This window comes from Taudactylus pleione, unplaced genomic scaffold (assembly GCF_031769625.1).
Source record: "Taudactylus pleione unplaced genomic scaffold, aTauple2 ptg000062l, whole genome shotgun sequence".
NCBI classification, from domain to species: domain Eukaryota; kingdom Metazoa; phylum Chordata; class Amphibia; order Anura; family Myobatrachidae; genus Taudactylus; species Taudactylus pleione.
The window spans coordinates 1,050,739-1,073,410 of NW_028284464.1; the positions used below are offsets into that span (position 1 = coordinate 1,050,739).

The 22,672-nt window shown below is 47.8% G+C and overlaps 1 protein-coding gene across 1 annotated transcript in view; it reads left to right on the forward strand.

Annotated features, from left to right (window-relative positions):
* The window catches only part of GCN1 (GCN1 activator of EIF2AK4), a 127,668-nt gene that overhangs the window by 20,834 nt on the left and 84,162 nt on the right, over nt 1-22,672 (forward strand). The window contains exons 11-16 of the mRNA XM_088465270.1: nt 15,032-15,160; nt 15,238-15,288; nt 15,960-16,058; nt 18,153-18,326; nt 18,494-18,646; nt 18,761-18,853. Of these exons, the coding sequence (XP_088321396.1) occupies nt 15,032-15,160; nt 15,238-15,288; nt 15,960-16,058; nt 18,153-18,326; nt 18,494-18,646; nt 18,761-18,853 (699 nt within the window). The remainder of the gene's footprint in view (nt 1-15,031; nt 15,161-15,237; nt 15,289-15,959; nt 16,059-18,152; nt 18,327-18,493; nt 18,647-18,760; nt 18,854-22,672) is intronic.

Genomic DNA, 22,672 nt, shown 5'->3' on the forward strand with positions numbered 1-22,672 from the left:
CCAGACTGAAGTGGGTCAAGGAGGGAGTAGGAGGAAAGAAAGGTGGTAAGGCAGTTGTAAACAATACGCTCAAAGAGTTTGGAGACAAAAGGAAGGAGAGAGATGGATTGGCAGTTGGAGAGTGTGTTAGGATCAAGAGTAGTTTTTTTTCAAGAATGGGGTAAACAAGTGCATGTTTGAATGCAGAAGGGACAGTTCCAGATGGAAGAAAGAGATTGAGGAGTTGGGCAAGATGGGAAAAGGCAGAAGGAGAGAGGAATACAAAGACAGATATACAGTGCATCCGGAAAGTATTCACAACGCTTCACTTTTTCCACATTTTGTTATGTTACAGCCTTATTCCAAAATGGAATAAATTCATTTTTGTCCTCAAAATTCTACACACAATACCCCATAATGACAACGTGTAAAACGTTTTTTTTTTTTAGATTTTTGCAAATGTAATTAAAAAAAAAAAAAAAACACCACTAAGAAATCACATGTACATAAGTATTCACGGCCTTTGCCATGAAGCTCAAAATTGAGCTCAGGTGCATCCTGTTTCCACTGATCATACTTGAGATGTTCCTACAGCTTAACTGGAGTCCACCTGTGGTAAATTCAGTTGATTGGACATGATTTTGAAGGCATACACCTGTCTATATAAGGTTCCACACTTGACAGTGCATGTCAGAGCACAAACCAAGCATGAAGTCCAAGGAATTGTCTGTAGACCTCCGAGACTGGATTGTCTCGAGGCACAAATCTGGGGAAGGGTACAGAAATATATCTGCTGCTTTGAAGGTCCCAATGAGCACAGTGGCCTCCATCATCCGTAAATGGAAGAAGCTCAGAACCACCAGGACTCTTCCTAGAGTTGTCCGCCCGTCTAAACTGAGCGATCGGGGGAGAAGGGCCCTAGTCAGGGAGGTAACCAAGAACCAGATGGTCACTCTGTCAGAGCTACAGCATTCCTCTGTGGAGAGAGGAGAACCTTCCAGAAGGAAAACCATTTCTGCAGCAATCCACCAATCAGGCCTGTATGGTAGAGTGGCCAGACGGAAGCCACTCCTTAGTAAAAAGCACATGGCAGCCCGCCTGGAGTATGCCAAAATGCACCCGAAGAACTCTCAGACCATGAGAAACAAAATTCTTTGCTCTGATGAGACAAAGACTGAACTCTTTGGAGTGAATGCCAGGCGTTATGTTTGGAGGAAACCAGGCACCGCTCATCACCAGGCCAATACCATCCCTACAGTGCAGCATGGTGGTGGCAGCATCATGCTGTGGGGATGTTTTTCAGCGGCAGGAACTGAGAGACTAGTCAGGATAGAGGGAAAGATGAATGCAGCAATGTACATAGACATTCTGGATGAAAACCTGCTCCAGAGTGCTCTTGACCTAATAAAGAATCAGAAGATTTAATATAGGCATACAGTTTATTTTTATTACACATTTTATACTTATTTTCACTTCTTTCACTTGCTTCCTCCCTTTTTTTTGTTGTATATATATTTTGCTATTTTAAACTGAATCTATTTTAAATATGATTTAATTAAAGTTACATTTTGATATAAATGTGCGCCGTATACAGATCTTTTTCTCTCTACTTTATTAAGACGTAGAGAGGAAGCAGAGGAGACGGGAAAGGATAGGGTCAAGGGAAGAGATGGAGGGGGGAGGACAGGATGAGGGCCATGACTTCCTTGCCAGATACAGGGGAGAAGGATGTCCGAGTTGGTAAGATGGATTGTGAGCGGTGGTCGGGGAAAGGAGGGGGTGGAGTGCTGAGGATCTGGTGAGATATGATGTCCTGATGTATGGAGTCAATTTTAGAAGTAAAGTAGGTGGCAAACTCAAGGGCAAGGGCCAGAGAGGGATGTGGGCAGAGGAGGGAGTTGAAGGTGGCAAGTTGTTGCTGGGGATTTGAGGACTGGATGGAGATGAGGTTCTTGAAATATAACTTTAGAGAGGGAAGGGCCGAACTTTAGGATGAGAGCATACATTTAAAATGTTAAGAAGTCTGCCTTAGAGCTTGCTTTTCTCCACTGTCGCTGGGCGGTTTGTGAACACTTTTGCAGGTATCTGGTGCATTTGGAATGCCAGAATTGAGGTGTGAATCTGTGAGTAGTGATTGCCGGAGCAACAGAGTCAAGAGCAGAAGTAAGGGGAGACATTGTGTAGGGAGGTGGCTTCAGGACAGGAGAGAGAGAGAGGATTGGGGAAAGAAATGAGTCAAGCAGGGAGGAAAAATAAACTTTGTTGTTGGCTTCAATGTTATTCTTAGCGATGGTGGTCTTAGGAGGTAGAGGCGGGGAAGGAAAGAAGGATAAGTTAAAAGTGAGAAGGTGATGGTCAGAGAGGGGGAATGGGGAATTGGAGTAATCAGAAATATCACAATGGTGATTGGAGAACAGATTAAGTGAGTGCCCACTAACATGGTAGAGTGAGAAGGTCCATTGGGAGAGACCAAATGAAGATGTGAGGGTAAGGAGTTTGGAAGCAGAGAATTCTGAGGGGATATCATTTGGAATATTGAAGTCACCTAGGATAATGGAGGGAAGGTCTGAGGTGAGAGAGTGAGGGAGCCAGGAAGCAAAGTTGTCAAGGAATTTGGAGGGAGAGCCAGTGGGACGGTAAATGACAGCTACTCAAAGGTGTACTGGCTGGAAAAGGCATATAGCATGAACCTCAAATATAGAGAATGTAAGGGAAGTGAACACTTTATCGCTAGTCCAAAGGGGATAAGTATAAATGATAATCCACAAACGGTGGACGCCCCTATAGTGCACCTAAAGCCATCACTATTCTTATCCCATTTTCTACTGCTCTTAAAGATGATATGTACAGGAAAATCAAGACCATTTTTAAATCTATGCTGTGGCTTTTTGAAACCTATATTAGCTTCAGCTTTGATCAACAAGACTTTAGAAAAATGGTTGGACCAACTCTTGGAAGGATTATAGTCATGGAGGCCTAAATCTAACCTGGTGGGAGATATACTGAAGCTTCAAAAACAGACAAGCAGTGGTGTTGTCCAAGCTATAATTTCTCTATTACATTCTAGGAAATGATAGACAGAATCTGCTTTGGGCAACACCACCAATTGTCTGTTTTAGATAATTTAGTAAATCTACCACTTAATTGTCTTTTAACATATTCGAGAGGTGTATGAACATTCGTGGGATCCTGGTCTTTTGGGGCTATAGTTTTGGCTTTGGTGGCCTCTACTCGCCGAAGGCTTTCTAGGCTTTCGAGGTGGATTCAGATTCTAAGAAGAAGACTTCCCTGCCAGCAAATTTTCTGAAAGCACTGGGAACTCTTTTTCATTTCGCGTTCTCTGTAAGTATCAAAAGATCAGTCTTCTGCCCCTCGGTGAGGACAGCATAGAGGTGAAAGGGCCTGGTCTGCATAGAGGCCTGCATACTAGCCCTCAGAAACTTGTCTTTATAGGTATTGCCAGGCCATGCACTTGTCAGCAGCTGTAGTTGCTTCTCTACTAAGATCACTAGTTTAGTTGCTTTTCCTATTCCTGGGCGAGGGGCATTATGGATCAGGGCTTTATCATCAAACTCTTCAGAGTTCCCTCCAAATGTTTCTTCACCATTGTCCTTGCTGTGGACCGGGTAAAGTGGCAGGCCCCGCGAGAAAGAATTCGCACAGTACTCTCCATGGCGTGTCTTTACTACAGTGCCAGCAGATCAAGAGGGATGGGTTTTTATTCTAACCTGTTTTGGTTCAAAGGCACAATGGTTCCTTTATGCCATTTTTTACCTCATTCATGAAGTCCTATTTTGGGATGTATAGGTTCAATATGGAATCATTGAGATCTGTTATCAACAGCATGGAACAGGATGAGTTCAAGTTATTCATGCACATCACTGATCTGTATTTACAGGTTCCAATCTGGGAAGATCACAAATGTCTGAATCAGGCCCTTAGTGATTCGTGGGGCAAGGAGCTTCAGCAGGCACCTTGATCTTGGTGTCGCAATATGTTACTGGTTAAATTTTTTTGTGTACATGAGCGCCAGTTTTGGTCGATACTGCTAACGTGAGAGTATCCACCCAAATGGGCAGCTAAGGGATTTCCCCATGATCCAGTGTCCACCAGGAGGAGGATGAAAGAGAATACAGGATTTCTTCTTCAGGTTCCACAGTGGCTCCACAGGGAGACATTGGGGTGTAGGTGGGACCTGGAGGACCGGACACAAACAGCAAAGCTTTTCAATCCGAGGATGCTCCGGTCCTTCCCCCCATACCCCGTCCACAGCCTGAGGGCACTTCAGCTTCGTTGGTGTCCGGCAGGAGCTGCACCACCATTATAAAAGCTTTAATTTCTCCTTCATCCACTAGGGGACACTGGAGCTTCATGACAGTGGGGTATAGACGGTGGGTTGAGTTGAGCCTGGCACTTTAAAAATCTACAAGTGTGACTGGCTCCTCCCCCTCTATGCCCCATCAGCCCCAGTTTTTAGAATGTGCCCGAGTAGAGCCGGTGCACAGGGGCTGTCTCCAGCCCTTAAATGAAATAAAAATTGTAAAAGAAAAACAAAGCAAGAGGACAGGCAGACTGTTGGCTGTGACAGTCTCCCTGCATCGTGGGAGCCGCCAGAGAGGGGACCACACGGCTACTGCAGCCTGTGTCCGGTCACCCTATGGAGGGGAGGCTGCTTTAGGCAGTTAGGAGTCATCAGACTCAGCGGGGCCCGCCACAGCTAACACTGGCTTGTGTCCGGGTCCCCGCTCTCCCCTCACTGCCCAGCGCTCTGGCCGCAGCAGCCCGGTAAGTAGCACACCTCTCCTGACTAGCAGGAGAGGTGTAAATAATATGCTGGGTCTGAAACAGCGCGCGGCTGTCAGTGCCACGCTGGTGTGCGATAGAACACCGGCGCTGGCTGTTAGGTAGGCGCGCTCACAGCGGTCCTGCCTCTACGTGCCGGTGCTTGTGTAAAAGGCACCGGCACGTTTATCACTGGCGGCGGTCGTGCCGCTGGCCCCCGCTGTCAGTGCGGGGACACATGACGTCCCCACTGTATAACTGTATGCCGCGCACATACAATAGCGGCGGCCATTAGGAAGAGGAGCTTATAGGTCCCTCCTCCTCTTCCTCCTTCACTGCCTGGGCTAGTTTGGCGCGCTCTGAACGGGAGTGGCGCCTCAGAGAGAGGAGCTTCTACATTCCCTGAAGGCACTGAGCGGAGGGGGAGAGGAGAAATCTGACAGCTTCTACAGGGGGTCTGTAATTACAGAAGGTGGTTTTAACTACCTTCTGGTCCTATTGACTGCTCCTCCCTTATATTGCCTGTCTGCCCCTGTTACTGAGTTGCATTATTCTTGAAATTCTGCTCCTCCTATAATGCTTTGCCTGCATTTTGAGTAGCATTATTATTGAAATTCTGCTCCTCCCTTATTGCTCTGTCTGCTCCCATACTTGAGTAGCATTATTATTGTAATTCTGCTTCTCCCTATACTCCTTCTGCATTCCTGAGTTGTATGTGGTGCCTGTCTGTGTGAGTACATGATGACATCCAGGACAGAAAAAACTGCATCACAAAAGCTGTTTGCCTGCACTAAGTGCAGGAAGAAATTTACCCATGCTCGCTCCGAAGGGTCTTCCCTGTGCGACACATGTGAAGCAGACAGTGCTAACACGCAGTCTGTCACTCCCTCCTTCATAAATAGTTTGGCAGGGGTCATGGCGGACCTTTCTTCTGAATTAGCCGCTTCCCGTAGGGAACGGGAGGCTGCCAGAGATCTACCTGGCACATCTCACCCTTCTTTTCTAGCAGAACCAGCGTGGGCTCAGAATTTAGTCCGCTCGGTGAATAGCCTTGCTCAAGCGATGGGTTCTGCGTCTAAAGCTCCTGAAGCTACGGTAAGTCGCTCATCTAAGAAGAGGGCTCTTCCAGCGGTTCTCCAGTCGGATGAGGATTCGGCAGCGCATCACTCGTCTCAGGAGGAAGGGGAGATGCTGGACGAATCAGACGTAGAGACTTACTCACAAGAACCTGAGGCATTGCAAGGTATTGACGCACTCATTCTAGCGGTAAGGGAAGTTCTTAAGATTTCTGGCCAGGAAGCTCCAGAATCGTTAGAAGACTCCTTATTTGCCAGGTCACAGAAGATGGCCGTCACATTCCCTGTTTCTCTCCAGTTGGACGAACAGATGACGGCAGCCTGGCAGAATCCGGACCGTAAATTCCAGATTCCTAAGGAGATATCGGCCAGGTAGGCGCTAGGATTTCTGCTTCGGCGGTCTCTGCTCGCCGGGCACTTTGGCTTCGTGCCTGGCAAGCGGATGCGGAGTCAAAAAGAGCAGTGGAAGCTCTTCCTTTCACAGGCGATATTTTATTTGGTCCAGAGCTGGACAAATGGATCTCGCTGGCCACTGGAGGTAAGAGTACTTTTCTACCTTCATCAGCACCTCCTCCGCGTCGCTCGTTTAGGGGACCTTCCTTTCGTTCCTTTCGTGCATCTGCAAGATTTCAGGGACGATCGCGAGGTTCGTCTTCAGCGGGGCCAGGAGGCCGTGCTAGAGAACGTCAAGCAAATATTGCCCGCCGTCCAGATCCCAAGCCAGCAGACAAGCCTGTGGCATGACGGGCTCCCATCCCATCTCGGAAATCTGAAGGTGGGGGCTCGCCTCCAGCGTTTCTCGGAGGTTTGGAGACGGACTTCTCCAGACACTTGGGTTCGAAATCTGGTATCTCAAGGATACAAGATCGAGTTCGCTTTCACTCCTCCTGGGCGTTATTTTACAACAGGTTTGCCCGTCGATCCCTTGAAGCAACTAATTTTGCGTCAAGCGATTGAGAAACTTTTGCTGACCCTTGTTGTCTTTGTGCAGTTCCCACTGCACAAAGACAACAAGGGTTTTACTCAAACCTTTTTGTGGTTCCGAAACCAGATGGGTCAGTCAGACCCATTCTGAATCTGAAATCCTTGAACCAGTATCTTTCATTTCACAGGTTCAAGATGGACTGTCTCCATAATGTCATTGCGGGACTAGAGGCAGAAGAGTTTCTGGTGTCGATAGATATCAAGGACGCCTATCTGCATGTCCCAATTTGGATTCCTCACCAGGCTTTCCTCAGATTTGCCATCAGGGAAGCTCATTTCCAGTTTCAGGCCCTGCCATTCGGTCTCTCGTCAGCTCCCAGGGTATTCACCAAAGTGATGGCCGTCATGGTGTCTCACTTGCGCTCTCGGGGGGTGACGATAGTTCCGTACCTAGACGATTTACTCATCTAGGCTCCGACGGCAGAAGTCCTTTTACACCAAGTGTCCCTTACACATCAGATTCTCATTCAACATGGATGGATTGTGAACTTCCAGAAGTCTCAGTTGATGCCGTCCCAGAGACTTCAGTTCCTAGGAATGATTCTAGACACTGTTCTGCTTCGTATATTCTTGCCAAGGGACAAGGCCATAGCCATACAGGAGCTGGTTCGTCTGGTGCTCAGACCCAGGAAAGTATCTGTGCATCTTTGCATACGTCTCCTGGGGAAAATGGTGGCTTCCTTCGAGGCCATCCAATTCGGCAGATTTCACTCCAGAATATTTCAACTGGATCTTCTGTCTCAGTGGTCCGGGTCCCACCTACAGATGCATGGGCTGGTGCGTCTGTCTCCCCGGACCCGCATATCCTTGCTCTGGTGGCTTCGGACGGAGCATCTGTTAGCGGGTCGGCGCTTCGGAATTTGGAATTGGACCTTGGTCACCACAGACGCCAGCCTCCGCGGATGGGGAGCGGTAGTTCTGGACAATCACTTCCAGGGGCTTTGGTCGCAGCAGGAGTCCCTCCCTCTTACCAATCAATGTTCTCGAACTGCGGGCAGTCTACAGAGCTTTGATACAGGCTGCTCCTCTGTTACGAGGACTTCCGGTTCGGATACAATCCGACAACGCCACGGCAGTGGCATACATAAATCGCCAAGGAGGAACCCGCAGTCGAATGGCAATGAGAGAAGCCAGTCGCATCCTTCTGTGGGCAGAAAGACACATAGAGGTCATTTCCGCAGTGTTTATTCCGGGAGTCGACAACTGGGAAGCGGACTACCTCAGTCATCAGGATCTTCATCCCGGGGAGTGGTCCCTTCATCCCGAGGTCTTTCATCAACTGGTTTGCAGATGGGGGAAACCACAGATAGACCTGATGGCATCTCGGATAAATCATCAACTACCCCTTTACTGCTCCAGGACCATGGATCCGGCAGCGGTGGGAGCGGATGCTTTACTGATCCCTTGGCCGTACAGCCTTGTGTACCTGTTCCCACCGTTTCCGCTCCTCCCTCGGATTCTCAAGCGGATCAAACGAGAGTCGTCCACCGTCATCCTAGTGGCTCCGGATTGGCCTCGTCGGGTTTGGTACTCCGATCTATTATTCCTTCTGGCAGACGAACCTTGGCCTCTTCCGCTACGATCGGACCTTCTACAACAGGGTCCATGTGTGTACCCGGATTTACGGCGGCTTCGTTTAACGGCGTGGCTATTGAGACCGCCATCCTAAGAAGCCATGGAGTTCCTAGGTCGGTCATTCCTACCATGCTTAGGGCTAGAAAACCGGTAACAGGGCATTATCATCGCATTTGGAGGGCTTATATCTCCTGGTGTGAAGGTCGTGGATCCTCCACTACCTCTTTTCATTTACCACGTCTTCTTCTTTTTCTTCAAATAGGCCTCGATGCGGGGTTACGCTTGGGATCGCTTAAAGTGCAGATTTCTGCTCTTTCTATTTTTTTCCAGCGTCGCCTAGCTGTGATTCCGGAGGTTCAGACCTTTTTTCAAGGGGTACTTAGAATTCAGCCCCCCTTTGTGCCACCCACGGCTCCTTGAATCTTGTTTTATCTTTTCTTCAGTCATCCACCTTTGAGCCTTTGCAGGAGGTGGAATTGAAGTATTTGACTTGGAAGATGATCCTTTTATTGGCCCTGGCTTCGGCCAGACGTGTGTCTGAACTTGGAGCCTTGTCCTGCCGTTCCCCTTACTTGATTTTTCACGAAGATCGGGCGGAACTTCGTACCCGGCCTTCCTTTTTGCCCAAGGTGGTCTCGGGTTTTCATCTGAATCAGCCGATTGTAGTGCCAGCGTTGTCGGACTCTTCTGGGGATTCTCACTCCTTGGATGTGGTTCGGGCACTTCACATTTATGTGTCCCGTACTGAGGGGCTACGTAAAGCAGAGGCTCTGTTCGTCCTTTATGATGCTAATCGGCGTGGCTGGCCTGCGTCTAAACAAACTTTGGCCAGGTGGATTCGTCTGACTATTCGTCAGGCATATGTTGCTTCTGCTCGACCACCGCCGGTATCCATTTCTGCGCATTCTACGCGCTCTGTGGGTACTTCTTGGGCGGCACGTAGAGGTGTCTCGGCTTCACAGCTTTGTAGGGCAGCGACGTGGTCTTCGGTTCATACTTTTGTACGTTTCTACAGATTTGACACTTTTGCGGCTTCTGCTTCAAATTTTGGTCGTAGTGTCTTGCAGGGCGTTCAGCACTCTCCCCCCCAGGAGGGTAGCTTTGGGACGTCCCCACTGTCATGAAGCTCCAGTGTCGCCTAGTGGATGAAGGAGAAAACAGGATTTTGGTACTTACCGTTAAATCCATTTCTCCGATTCCACAGGGGACACTGGACGCCCACCCAGTGCTTCTTGCCTGTTCTCAGTTGCTTGTTCTGCTTCAGTTCTGTTGCAGTTTGGTCTGTTTTCGTTGTGTGACTGTTTATCCCTGCAGCCTGCTGTGTTCTTGCGGTGTGTCAGTATGTTGGATTGTTTCTTTTCCTGTTCTCCTTCTCTGTTCTTCAGTCTGTTCTCCGTCTCCTCTCGGGCTCAGTTCTTTAAAACTGGGGCTGATGGGGCATAGAGGGGGAGGAGCCAGTCACACTTGTAGATTTTTAAAGTGCCAGGCTCAATTCAACCCACCGTCTATACCCCACTGTCATGAAGCTCCAGTGTCCCCTGTGGAATCGGAGAAATGGATTTAACGGTAAGTACCAAAATCCTGTTTTTATCATTTAATTTACTTTTGTTTTTTTTAACAAATGGGCGAGCAGCACCAGACTGTCCTCCAGACGTCTGTGCTGCCGCCCCATCACCCCTCCGTGGCGCCCTGACACCAAGCCAGTGCTTGGTAGTCCTGATGGGGCTCCGAGGGGGACTAGCTAGCAGGCTCCCGGACCCCAGACTACAGCCCGGAATCCAGGGAACAGGTAAGGCGGAACTCCATTGGCGGAGACCCGTGTCTAAGTGCAGTCTTGCCTCCGGTCGGTGGAGACAGACCGGAGGCGCTGATGAGGACACTGGCTCGCCCACTACTCCACTAGACCACCGGGGCATAAGGATACTGGCGCAGAGGCATATTACAAAGGCCAGCGGACCTGGTGGTTAACGTCAGGCAGGGAATATGGCGCTCTCCCTGCAGCCCCTCCCCTAGCTTGGCGCCATTCCACTGCAGTGTTACTGGTGTTACCTGAGCTGCTCCTCCCTCACCCCCCGCCACCTCAGAGATGCGCGGTAGCCATTTTAGGCAAGCAGGTCTCTGGGAAACGCTGGGTCCAGTCTCCCTGTATACCTCTCCCACGGGCCAGGTTATACAGCGCTATATCTTTCCAGTCACTGTGGTCTGTAGTTGATTTTAGTGCCCATTGCAGACATGTAATGTTTTTTTCTGCGTTTGTATGTGACTTGTGCTAGCGCTAATCTTTATTTTCTATACTGTCAGTTTATACCTGCCCCTTTTTTCTACTATACCCTGACATACTAAGGTATTGGGGATTCATTGTACCTCACATCTGCTATTTAAGTGTGAGGACTATCGCATACTATATAGCGCAGTTGCACACTACACTGTGCCATATATAGCGTGGTTGCACACTACATTGTGCCATATTACACATACTGCAAGGTGTTCATTGCACTGTATCATACTGTGTATTCTATTCTTGTGACTACGGTAGAGGAAAGAATAACAAGCAGGCTGATGCTGCCCTTCCCACTCTATTTGGAAAGTCCTGCTCTGCGGGCTTAGCAACAGAGGACCGCATTCAGGATGGTCTCTGTATTAATTGTTACACAGCCCCAGGTCCATCAGCCCCGGTATCTCTCCCTCAGGACCCACCCTGGGCTGCCTTTTCACAAATGCTGGCAAAACATGTGGACCAAGTAACAGTCCCCATGGTAGCTCCAGCTGTTGGATGGCCACAGCAGGTACCCCCTGCAAATCCTTTGCCTCCCCCATGGATAGACGTACTGCCTACCTCCAGTACAGAGTTTGGCTACTACCTCTACGGTTTTTCAGCAAATGCTGCACAAAGATAAACCTTTAACTACTAAACGTACTATGATATCTTCCCAATCCACACAGGTATCTGATTCTGAGGTACCATCTGGGGAGGCAGAAGACGCAAATCTCTCTCACTCGCCACCCTCTAAACTAAATATATATGCTCTTGTGAGAGCTGTTTAAACTTTTCTAGAAATATAAGAGGATGAACCTGCTCCTAAGAAAAATCATGCACTTTTTAAGCGACAAAAAGGTTGTTTTACCAGAGTTTCCTCACTCTGACCAGCTATCTGATCGGACTACATACTACATACGATCTACCACCGCGGCAACCTGGCAGAGGAGAAAATCCCGATCGTCAAAGGTAAGTATTTACTAACCTAACTCTAAACCCTAACCCTCCCTTAGGGGTGCCTAAACCTAACCTAACCAACCCTTCCCCTCTGCCTAACCCTACGTCCCTCCCAGGATCCCTAAAGCTGGGCTGTCGGCGCCCGGCTTACCTTCGATCGGTAAGCTGGGTGTCTGGCTCCCGGCGTAGGTAAAATGACAGGAGTCGGGATATCGACGCATGTCATTTAACCCCTTGCCGGGATTAGACAGTCGGGAAGCCGTCCATCGGCTTCCCGACTGCTTCCCATCTGATCACTGAGTGAAGCTTGAAATATGCCCGGTAAAAGGTTTTAAATTCCAAAATGATTCAGTTCCTTTTACCCGCTTCCAGCTGCTGATTGTACTAAATGGGAAGTTCCCCCAACAGTGGATTCTCATGTAACACGTGTGGTTAAAAATGCCACCTTGCCCATTCATACTGCAACCTCCTTGAAGGAGACCACAGATAGACACATAGAAGCTTGTCATGAATCTATATACTCTCTTACAGGCGCTATTACTCGTCCTGCTAGGGCTACGGCCTGGGTGGCAAAAGCCACTGAGAGTTGGGCAGAGGCCCTAGAAGAGACTTTTCCCCCTGATGCTTCAAGGGAACAGCTGTCCTACATATCTCACATTAGACATGCAGCCTCCTACTTAGGTGAAGCATCTATGGATACGGCTCTCCTTGCCTCCAGGATATCTGCCACTTTGATAGTGGCCCGCCGTATTCTTTGGCTACATTCCTGGAAAGCAGATTCAGAATCAAAATGGGCTCTAGAGTCTGCTTTATGCAGGAGATATCCTATTTGGTCCAGAATTGGATAAAATTGTGACTACTATGGCGACTAACAAGACGGTGTTGCGCCATCTGCATATAATACAAATCCACGGACGTCCTCCTTTCAGTCCTTTTGCCCTCAAGGCAAAGCCAAGGGTCAGTCCTTTCCATGTCAAGAGACATCAGCCAAGGCCTCCAAGACGTCCACCTGCCAAGTCTGAGGACAAGCCTGCAGCCTGACGGGGCGGGCCTCTCCAATTCGCCCAAGTTTGGCATCAAACCATGTCAGATGCCTGGGTAAGAGAAGTGGTCTCCCACGGATATGCCCTCTCCTTTCTGAGGCGTCCCATCCCAACAGTTCTTTTGCACAGGACCTCCATACAGTCCTTACTGAAATCAGGAGTAATAATTTGGGTCCCCTCCGCACAACAGGGCAAGGGCTATTATTCTACCCTTTTCTTAGTTCAGAAGCCCAATGGGTCTCATCGGCCTATCCTCAACCTCAAGTCTCTGAAAAAGTTTATCAGGGTGCCCAGGTTCGTATGGAAACCCTCCGTTCTATTATTCTAGCTATGGAGCCTGGAGATAATATGGTATCCCTAGACATTCAGGACGCTTACCTACATGTACCTATAGCGCTTTCTCATCAACAATATCTCCAGTTTGCTACACTGCAGCAACATTACCATTTCCAGGCTCTGCCATTTGGCCTCTCAATGGCCCCTCTGGTCTTTACCAAGATCATGGCAGTTATGGCGGCCTCTCTTTGTCAAGGGATCAGACTGCTTCCGTACTTAGACAATCTCTTGCTGTCGGCAAGCTCCCCATAGACTCTTCGCAGCCATCTGTAGGTAATTATTGCATTTATACAAATGCAAGTTTGGCTGATGGAAAAAGACTTCCCTGACACCCTCTCAAACAATGGTACATTTGGGAGCCCTCCTGGACTCTTGAGCTCAGAGATTCTTCCTAATGGCGGACAAGATTTCAGTACTACAGCACAGACTACGCAGACTGCTTCACTATCGCAGAGTGTCGATTCACTCTGCAATGCAGGCCTTGGGATCAATGGTGTCCACCTTCGACATGGTGGAATTCGTCAAGTTTCACTCCAGGCCCCTCCAACACCTGATCCTCTCCAGGTGGAACGGGCTACCCCATCTGCTCAAACCCAGACGATGAGCCACCCTCCAGAGGTTTGCCTGTCCCTAGCCTGGTGGCTACAGACTTCCCATTTGAACCAGCATCATCCCTTTTGGATCCCGGACTGGGCTCTCCTCACCACGGACGCAAGCCTCCGAGGGTGGGGCGTAGCAACCAGCCAGCACTCCTTCCAGGGCCAATGGTTCCCAGTCGAGGCAGTGTTGCCAATGAATATCCTGGAACTTCTTTAAGGTTTCTAGAATTCTTGCCTTTCTTCAAGCTGGATTGGATCTAGGACTCCTCCTAGCATCTCTGAAAGTGCAGGTCTCTGCTTTGTCTATCTGGTTTCATCGCTGAATTGCTTCTATACAAGATGTTCACACCTTCATGCAGGGTGTTCTACGAATACAACCTCCGAAGGGTGCCACCTGGTCTACTGTCCACACCTTTCTTAGGTTTTATGACTTTGATACATTTGCTTCTTAGGATGCTTCCTTCGTGCGTAGGGTTCTATCAGCTCAGGAGTGTTCCTGCCCTTCAACAACGGCTTTGGGACATCCCCAATTTCTCCCTGTGGAGCCCTGAAGTAGAAAAGGAGAGTTATGGTAAAACTTACCTTGGTTAACTCTCTTTCTTCGAAGTCCATAGGGTCCACATGGCACCCTCCCTGACGCTCCTAGCTTCTATGGGTTTTTTTCTCCTGGTCATTTGTTTCCTTCTCTGTGTGAGAGTGTGATTCCCCAGTGTGGAGTCTTCCATCTCTCCTATCCTGCTCCTGCCTTGGGCTTGTTAACAAAGCTGAAGTGCCGTCAGGCTGTGGGCAGGGTATAGGGGGAATGACCGGAGCATCCTGGGATTGAAAAGCTTTGCTGTTGGTGTCCGGTCCTCTAGGTCCCACCTACACCCCAATGTCTCCCTGTGCACCCTATGGACTTCGAAGAAAGCGCGTTAACCAAGGTAAGTTTTACCATAACTCTCCTTTTTTTATTTATGTTAAATCGTTTTCTCTGAAAATTATCGACCAACCAAGTTATGCTGTAGTACACATGTTCAGGTTTAACAAAGTTGTTTCTCTCGGAGCTTAAAGAATTTGTAGATATTTAGGGTCAGATTCAGTTTAGCACACAAGGTGGGTAATTATGGGATGTATAACCTTGCTAGTTTTTGCTCATGGTTCTTTAGGGTATGAACAAGGCTATCTTGTCCTAATAACCCGTGTTATGGTAGTGTGCTCAGAGCCTCACTGCTTTTTTAAGCTGTCCCTAAAAAGTCCCAAAGTCCTAATAGAGACTCAAAATCTGCATCTTCCAGTATCCCCCAGTTGGTTCAGTGGAAAGGATTTAACGTAAATACAAGTGTCCCATTATGGTACCTTTGTGTGGATGCATGTAGCTGCTTTTTTGATGCATTTTGTGGGGCTTTGTATTTAATTTTGTAAAGTCCGATCTTATTAATAGTATTCATTTATGTTTTTAAGGGCAATTAAAGTCTAACAACCCCCAACTAATGGATGGAGCAGTAGTTGCATTACAGAACCTGGCCCACCAGTGCAGTGACTCGGCTGCTGTGGAGGCACTGGGAAAACATTTGTTTGCCATACTGGGAGGTGAATAAATAATATATGTTCTCTTGATTTTGCTTGTTTACCGAAAATGGATTTTAATAGACATCTGTGATTTTCAGGTTCAGAAGGAAAACTTACAGCTGTGGCTCAGAAGATAAGTGTTCTCTCAGGTAAAGATCACAACACTGTATTGCTTATTTTGTCATGCTTCTTATTAAGTTTCACAGGGATGAAGAAGGTTAATACATAACTGTGACAGGGGTGTGCTTACTCTGCCACCTTGTTGGGGTTGGTTTACAGTTTTATATTAGGGTTATACCGTCACTAGCCTGCTGTTACTGACCACTCCTGCTGGTGCTAATTGGCCACGCTGACACTTGACCATTGTGTCAGCTGTGCATAATCATTGTGCCCCTACTTGTAAGAGATTAATTGCTGCTGCCACCAGGCTTCTTCACCAGCACTTGGAACCTCTACTGGGTGGTGGGTGTAGCTGCTGCAGATCTTCTCTGCTGGTGACTGTGGCTGGTTCTTTACCACTTACTTTGGATAAGAACTGCTTGATAGCGCTAGAACCTTAGGACAATAATTGGAGGATGAATTACTATTACCTTTTCTCTATAAGTCATAGGAATGCAGTATGAATTGACCTTTTGCAGCAATATAGCCTGATCTTGAAGGACAGTAATGTTTATTGCTCATCTTTAGCACTTATAAGAACGGTTACACACAACATCCACAAATCGGTGTTTGCTGCAGTTAAGTTAATGTACCTAGTTGCTATGCCCACTTACATTCAAGTGTCAGTCTTAATGACTCATAAATATTTTCTTTTTAAAAGGTATTGGCAGTTTAAGTCACCATGCTGTGTTCGGCACTTCGAGTCAGGAGATGAGTAGGACCATTTCAGAACTGTTCATTCCTTTTCTTCAGCAAGAAGGTAAGAGCATTTATAGCACTTTCTCACGTGATGGAGCAGCCATAATTAGATTTGTAATTTAAATTTTTATTCTAATTGTTCTGAACTGTTGTACTGTACTAATTGTTGGATCTAATATAAAACAAAGAGGATGTACATGATATCATAAAATGTGTAGTTTGCTTGCTCACTAGCATGTCCTGCTTAAGCAAAATATATTTTAGAGCACCTAGAGATACAATAAATATTTATCTTTTTATCTTTGAGATTCAATTTTTTCTGGCTTTTCTTTTGGAGTTGGTGGGGGTTCTCTACAAGGCAGTCTCATACTGGTCATGTGGATGGTTGGAGGGGGCCGTCTTTTGGATGCAGCCGTTCTGATATGCTGGGTCCTAGGGGAGGTACCTTCCCCTCAGTACTTCCTCTCTAGTATGGCTTCTCACAGGCAAGTCCTACAGTATAGGCACAGTAGCCATTTGAAAAAAAAAAACTGTCCTGTGCCCAGTGGCGTAACTAAGGTGTTTGGAGCCCATGTGTTTGGAGCGCCCCTCCCCCAGATAAAAAAGTAGGCGTGGCCACTGAAAAATGGGGGCATGACAACATGACACTCCCCCTTTTCTCATCACTCTGGAACAGTCCTTTCCATTCCATATGCCCCTTAATGCCCCCAGTCGTAGTGCCCCTCTTGCAATGCTTACTGTAGTAGTGCCCCTTATGCAATGTCCCCAGTAGCAGTGCCTGATGTAGTTGTGCCCATTATACAGTGCCCCCAGTAGTGGTCTCCCTTATGCAGTGCCCCCAGTAGTGGTCCCTCATATGCAGTGCCCCCAGTAGTTGTCCCTCTTATGCAGGCCCCCAGTAGTGCCCCTTATACAGTTCCCCCAGTACTGGTCCCTCCTATGAAGTGCCCTTTATACAGTGCCCCCAGTAGTGGTCCCCCCTATTCAGTGCCCCAAGTAGTGATACAGTGCCCACGGCAATTAATGCCTCTTATATATATACCACAACAAACATACACACACAAATCGCTTACCTGAATCCCCGCTTCTGCCTCGCCCGCTGCTGTCCGCTCCTCCGTCCTCCCGCTTGGTACTATGGGAGAGACGTCATGACGTCGCACCCATCACCCTCTACGTGAGCTGGAATGGCAAAGCGCATGAATGAGCTCCAGCCCGGCAGTGGGCGCAGCAGCCAATGAGAGTTTGTCTGACTCTGTCATTAGCTGCTGAAACACACACACCGACATCGAGTAGTACGAGTGTACTACCCAGTGCTGGCGACGGTGTGTGTACTGTGTAGTGCGGACCACACTTACTGCAGTTCGCACTATACTGTCTTTACCGAACCAGGACCGCGACCGCTGGTCAGACGGTGCCCAGGGCACGAGCCCCGGCCGACCTGCCCTGGATACGCCACTGCCTGTGCCTTTTAGCAGCAGCACTTCCTTCTGGGCTGTGCAGACTGCATCACTCATATCCTTCTCTTCTATCTACTAGCAATATGGACCAAGCATATGCCAGGTCACTTCAGTCCTGCCCCACATACTTACCCTGTTCTGGGCCTGGTGCTGCAGTGTTATCCCGTCTCCATCGTGGCAGTGAGTGCCCCTAGCTGGGAGGGAAGGGATGGCACATGTCCTTACTCCCTCTGCACATACCTTATTATTATATTGATGTCTGGCAAAAGGATTCTGTCTGGATTCTACCCACTATTTGTTCTCATGTTTAAGCGGGCATGTACTTCTATAGACAGGTCACTTCTCCAATTCTGTCTTTTGAGATCTAAAGCATTTAATAGATGTCTCTGACGACCCCACCCACTCAGTCTCTTCTCTATATTTTTCCCTCTCACCCCAACTACAACCCTTATTCCCACACATTATTATCTTTTGCAAATGCTTGAGTCATTTCTGTATTAGCAGACAATGTAGAATGTATATATGGCCATTTGTGTCTGAGGAATTATCCCTTACTGCCTTAAACCCCATTGTACTCCAATTAACTGAATGAAAAAAAACATTTAACTGAAAGTAAAACAAATGCTACTTTTGTAAACTTCTATATAGTTATTGCTTTCTGCTTTTTGGAGTAGGTTTCTGTTTTTTTTTTTTTTCAGTTCATGAAGGAACTCTAATTCATGCCGTTTCGGTACTTACTCAGTGGTGTCAAAAGTTCACTACAGAAGTACCCAAGAAGCTGCTAGAATGGTTTCAGAAAGCGGTTTCTCTTAAAACCAGCACTTCTGGAGTGAGATATTCATATATCCAGTGTATGCTGGTATCATTCAAAGGTGAGTTCAGGGAATTAATGTTTTTATTACATGACCTGTCTGGAACCATAACTTGACGCACTTCCTTCTCTCTTCTTTAATACACTGTTTACATTCAAAGAAGCATTCTTAAGAACAGAAATTAATTCAACACCTCAAAATATTCATTGAGTTTTTGTGCCCCTCAGGTGATACATTGGGGCAAGCTCTGGAGCTTCTACCTCTACTGATCCAGACTGTGGACAAGGCAGCGTCCCAAACCTCACAGATATCCTTATTGTCAGAAGCTTTGGCTGCTGCTGTTCTTGTATGCAGGATTTCAGTCACTGAAACACAGATTGGTAAGATTACGAAGCATTTTGGGTTGTCTTACCATAATGAATACGTTTCTTCAAGAACTTTGTAATATTTTACGCTTAAAGTTGTAGACTGACACTGTCCCATTTTTCATGCAGAAAACAAACTGAACAACTTTTGGCAATTGCTGTCTGATGAGAAGAAGCAGATTTTCACCTCTGATAAATTTCTTTCCTCTGCAAATGAAGATTGTAAGTGAAAGTGAAATAGTATTTTTGTATTATTGCTACATGTGTCTGGTGCTGTTAAGTTGATACTGCTTTGCAGTATTATTTGGTTTTGTAGCAGCCCAATTATAGCACTTTAAAGGGGGAATTCAGTATGGGTTAGAGCGCTGGGAAAATTCATATTAATTGAATAGCTCTGGACCTGAAACCCAGAGCTGTTCCCCATGCGGGAAACCCTACACCTAATTGAATTCCCGCCTAAGAATTTTTTTTCTCTAGTTAACCCTTTATTTAATATCACAGCATCCATACAGTCTCTATGACTCAGGATGTATAATTCTTATTCATCCTCCAGCTGATTCATACTCTCTACAACGGATTGACTCAGCTTTATGTAAGCAAACTTAACTTTCATATTAAGGATACCATTGCTGTCAAGCCAAGGTGGCTGAGACTTGCTTAGAAGTGGAGCCTTCATATGTAGATGCAAGCGGTCTCTCTCAGGCTAAATGTAGCCTCTGCATGGGTTCACACGATTGTGGGCAAGTGGCTAAAGCAGCTTTTGGAAGGTTTGCAATCTTAAAAACCCAGATCTGAGATGCTGACTGTAGTGGATCACACTCATAAGACTTCCGATTATCTGATGGAAGTAGCTTTACATGTTTGCCTCATTAGGGCTTGTGCTTCATCCTCAATAGACTCGTCACACTCGGTAGACTTTGGCTCAATGCCTGAAAACAAAAAGGGAAATAAGCTTGGTCAGCAAAGCGATTAGCTTCCAAACACATGTATAGTTGGGTGAGAGGAATTGAAGATCAGTTGTATCCAGATCTCTCCTGAAGTCCCTTCCCACAGTTGGTGCTTTTTCACCACCACCACCAGTCTTCCTATTTCGCTTACAATATCAGGGAAAACAGGATTTTGGTACTTACCGTTAAATCCATTTCTCCGATTCCACAGGGGACACTGGAGCTTCATGACAGTGGGGTATAGACGGTGGGTTGAGTTGAGCCTGGCACTTTAAAAATCTACAAGTGTGACTGGCTCCTCCCCCTCTATGCCCCATCAACCCCAGTTTTAAAGAACTGAGCCCGAGAGGAGACGGAGAACAGACTGAAGAACAGAGAAGGAGAACAGGAAAAGAAACATCCAACATACTGACACACTGCAAGAACACAGCAGGCTGCAGTGATAAACAGTCACACAATAAAACAGACAAAACTGCAACAGAACTGAAGCAGAACAAACAACTGAGAACAGGCAAGAAGCACTGGGTGGGCGTCCAGTGTCCCCTGTGGAATCGGAGAAATGGATTTAACGGTAAGTACCAAAATCCTGTTTTCTCCTTCATCCACTAGGGGACACTGGAGCTTCATGACAGTGGGGACGTCCCAAAGCTACCCTCCTGGGGGGGAGAGTGCTGAACGCCCTGCAAGACACTACGACCAAAATTTGAAACAGAAGCCGCAAAAGTGTCAAATCTGTAGAAACGTACAAAAGTATGAACCGAAGACCACGTCGCTGCCCTACAAAGCTGTGAAGCCGAGACACCTCTACGTGCCGCCCAAGAAGTACCCACAGAGCGCGTAGAATGCGCAGAAATGGATACCGGCGGTGGTCGAGCAGAAGCAACATATGCCTGACGAATAGTCAGACGAATCCACCTGGCCAAAGTTTGTTTAGACGCCGGCCAGCCACGCCGATTAGCATCATAAAGGACGAATAGAGCCTCTGATTTACGTAGCCCCTCAGTACGGGACACATAAATGCGAAGTGCCCGAACCACATCCAAGGAGTGAGAATCCCCAAAAGAGTCCGACAACGCTGGCACTACAATCGGCTGATTCAGATGAAAACCCGAGACCACCTTGGGCAAAAAGGAAGGCCGGGTACGAAGTTCCGCCCGATCTTCGTGAAAAATCAAGTAAGGGGAACGGCAGGACAAGGCTCCAAGTTCCGACACACGTCTGGCCGAAGCCAGGGCCAATAAAAGGATCATCTTCCAAGTCAAATACTTCAATTCCACCTCCTGCAAAGGCTCAAAGGTGGATGACTGAAGAAAAGATAAAACAAGATTCAGGTCCCAAGGAGCCGTGGGTGGCACAAAGGGGGGCTGAATTCTAAGAACCCCTTGAAAAAAGGTCTGAACCTCCGGAATCAGAGCTAGGCGACGCTGGAAAAAAATAGAAAGAGCAGAAATCTGCACTTTAAGCGATCCCAAGCGTAACCCCGCATCGAGGCCTTTTTGAAGAAAAAGAAGAAGACGTGGTAAATGAAAAGAGGAAGTGGAGGATCCACGACCTTCACACCAGGAGATATAAGCCCTCCAAATGCGATGATAATGCGCTGATGTTACCGGTTTTCTAGCCCTAAGCATGGTAGGAATGACCGACCTAGGAACTCCATGGCTTCTTAGGATGGCGGTCTCAATAGCCACGCCGTTAAACGAAGCCGCCGTAAATCCGGGTACACACATGGACCCTGTTGTAGAAGGTCCGATCGTAGCGGAAGATGCCAAGGTTCGTCTGCCAGAAGGAATAAAAGATCGGAGTACCAAACCCGACGAGGCCAATCCGGAGCCACTAGGATGACGGTGGACGACTCTCGTTTGATCCGCTTGAGAATCCGAGGGAGGAGCGGAAACGGTGGGAACAGGTACACAAGGCTGTACGGCCAAGGGATCAGTAAAGCATCCGCTCCCACCGCTGCCGGATCCATGGTCCTGGAGCAGTAAAGGGGTAGTTGATGATTTATCCGAGATGCCATCAGGTCTATCTGTGGCTTCCCCCATCTGCAAACCAGTTGATGAAAGACCTCGGGATGAAGGGACCACTCCCCGGGATGAAGATCCTGACGACTGAGGTAGTCCGCTTCCCAGTTGTCGACCCCCGGAATAAACACTGCTGAAATGACCTCGACGTGTCTTTCTGCCCACAGAAGGATGCGACTGGCTTCTCTCATTGCCATCCGACTGCGGGTTCCCCCTTGGCGATTTATGTATGCCACTGCCGTGGCGTTGTCTGATTGTATCCGAACCGGAAGTCCTCGTAACAGAGGAGCAGCCTGTATCAAAGCTCTGTAGACTGCCCGCAGTTCGAGAACATTGATTGGTAAGAGGGACTCCTGCTGCGACCAAAGCCCCTGGAAGTGATTGTCCAGAACCACCGCTCCCCATCCGCGGAGGCTGGCGTCCGTGGTGACCAAGGTCCAATTCCAAATTCCGAAGCGGCGACCCGCTAACAGATGCTCCGTCCGAAGCCACCAGAGCAAGGATATGCGGGTCCGGGGAGACAGACGCACCAGCCGATGCATCTGTAGGTGGGACCCGGACCACTGAGACAGAAGATCCAGTTGAAATATTCTGGAGTGAAATCTGCCGAATTGGATGGCCTCGAAGGAAGCCACCATTTTCCCCAGGAGACGTATGCAAAGATGCACAGATACTTTCCTGGGTCTGAGCACTAGACGAACCAGCTCCTGTATGGCTATGGCCTTGTCCCTTGGCAAGAATATACGAAGCAGAACAGTGTCTAGAATCATTCCTAGGAACTGAAGTCTCTGGGACGGCATCAACTGAGACTTCTGGAAGTTCACAATCCATCCATGTTGAATGAGAATCTGATGTGTAAGGGACACTTGGTGTAAAAGGACTTCTGCCGTCGGAGCCTTGATGAGTAAATCGTCTAGGTACGGAACTATCGTCACCCCCCGAGAGCGCAAGTGAGACACCATGACGGCCATCACTTTGGTGAATACCCTGGGAGCTGACGAGAGACCGAATGGCAGGGCCTGAAACTGGAAATGAGCTTCCCTGATGGCAAATCTGAGGAAAGCCTGGTGAGG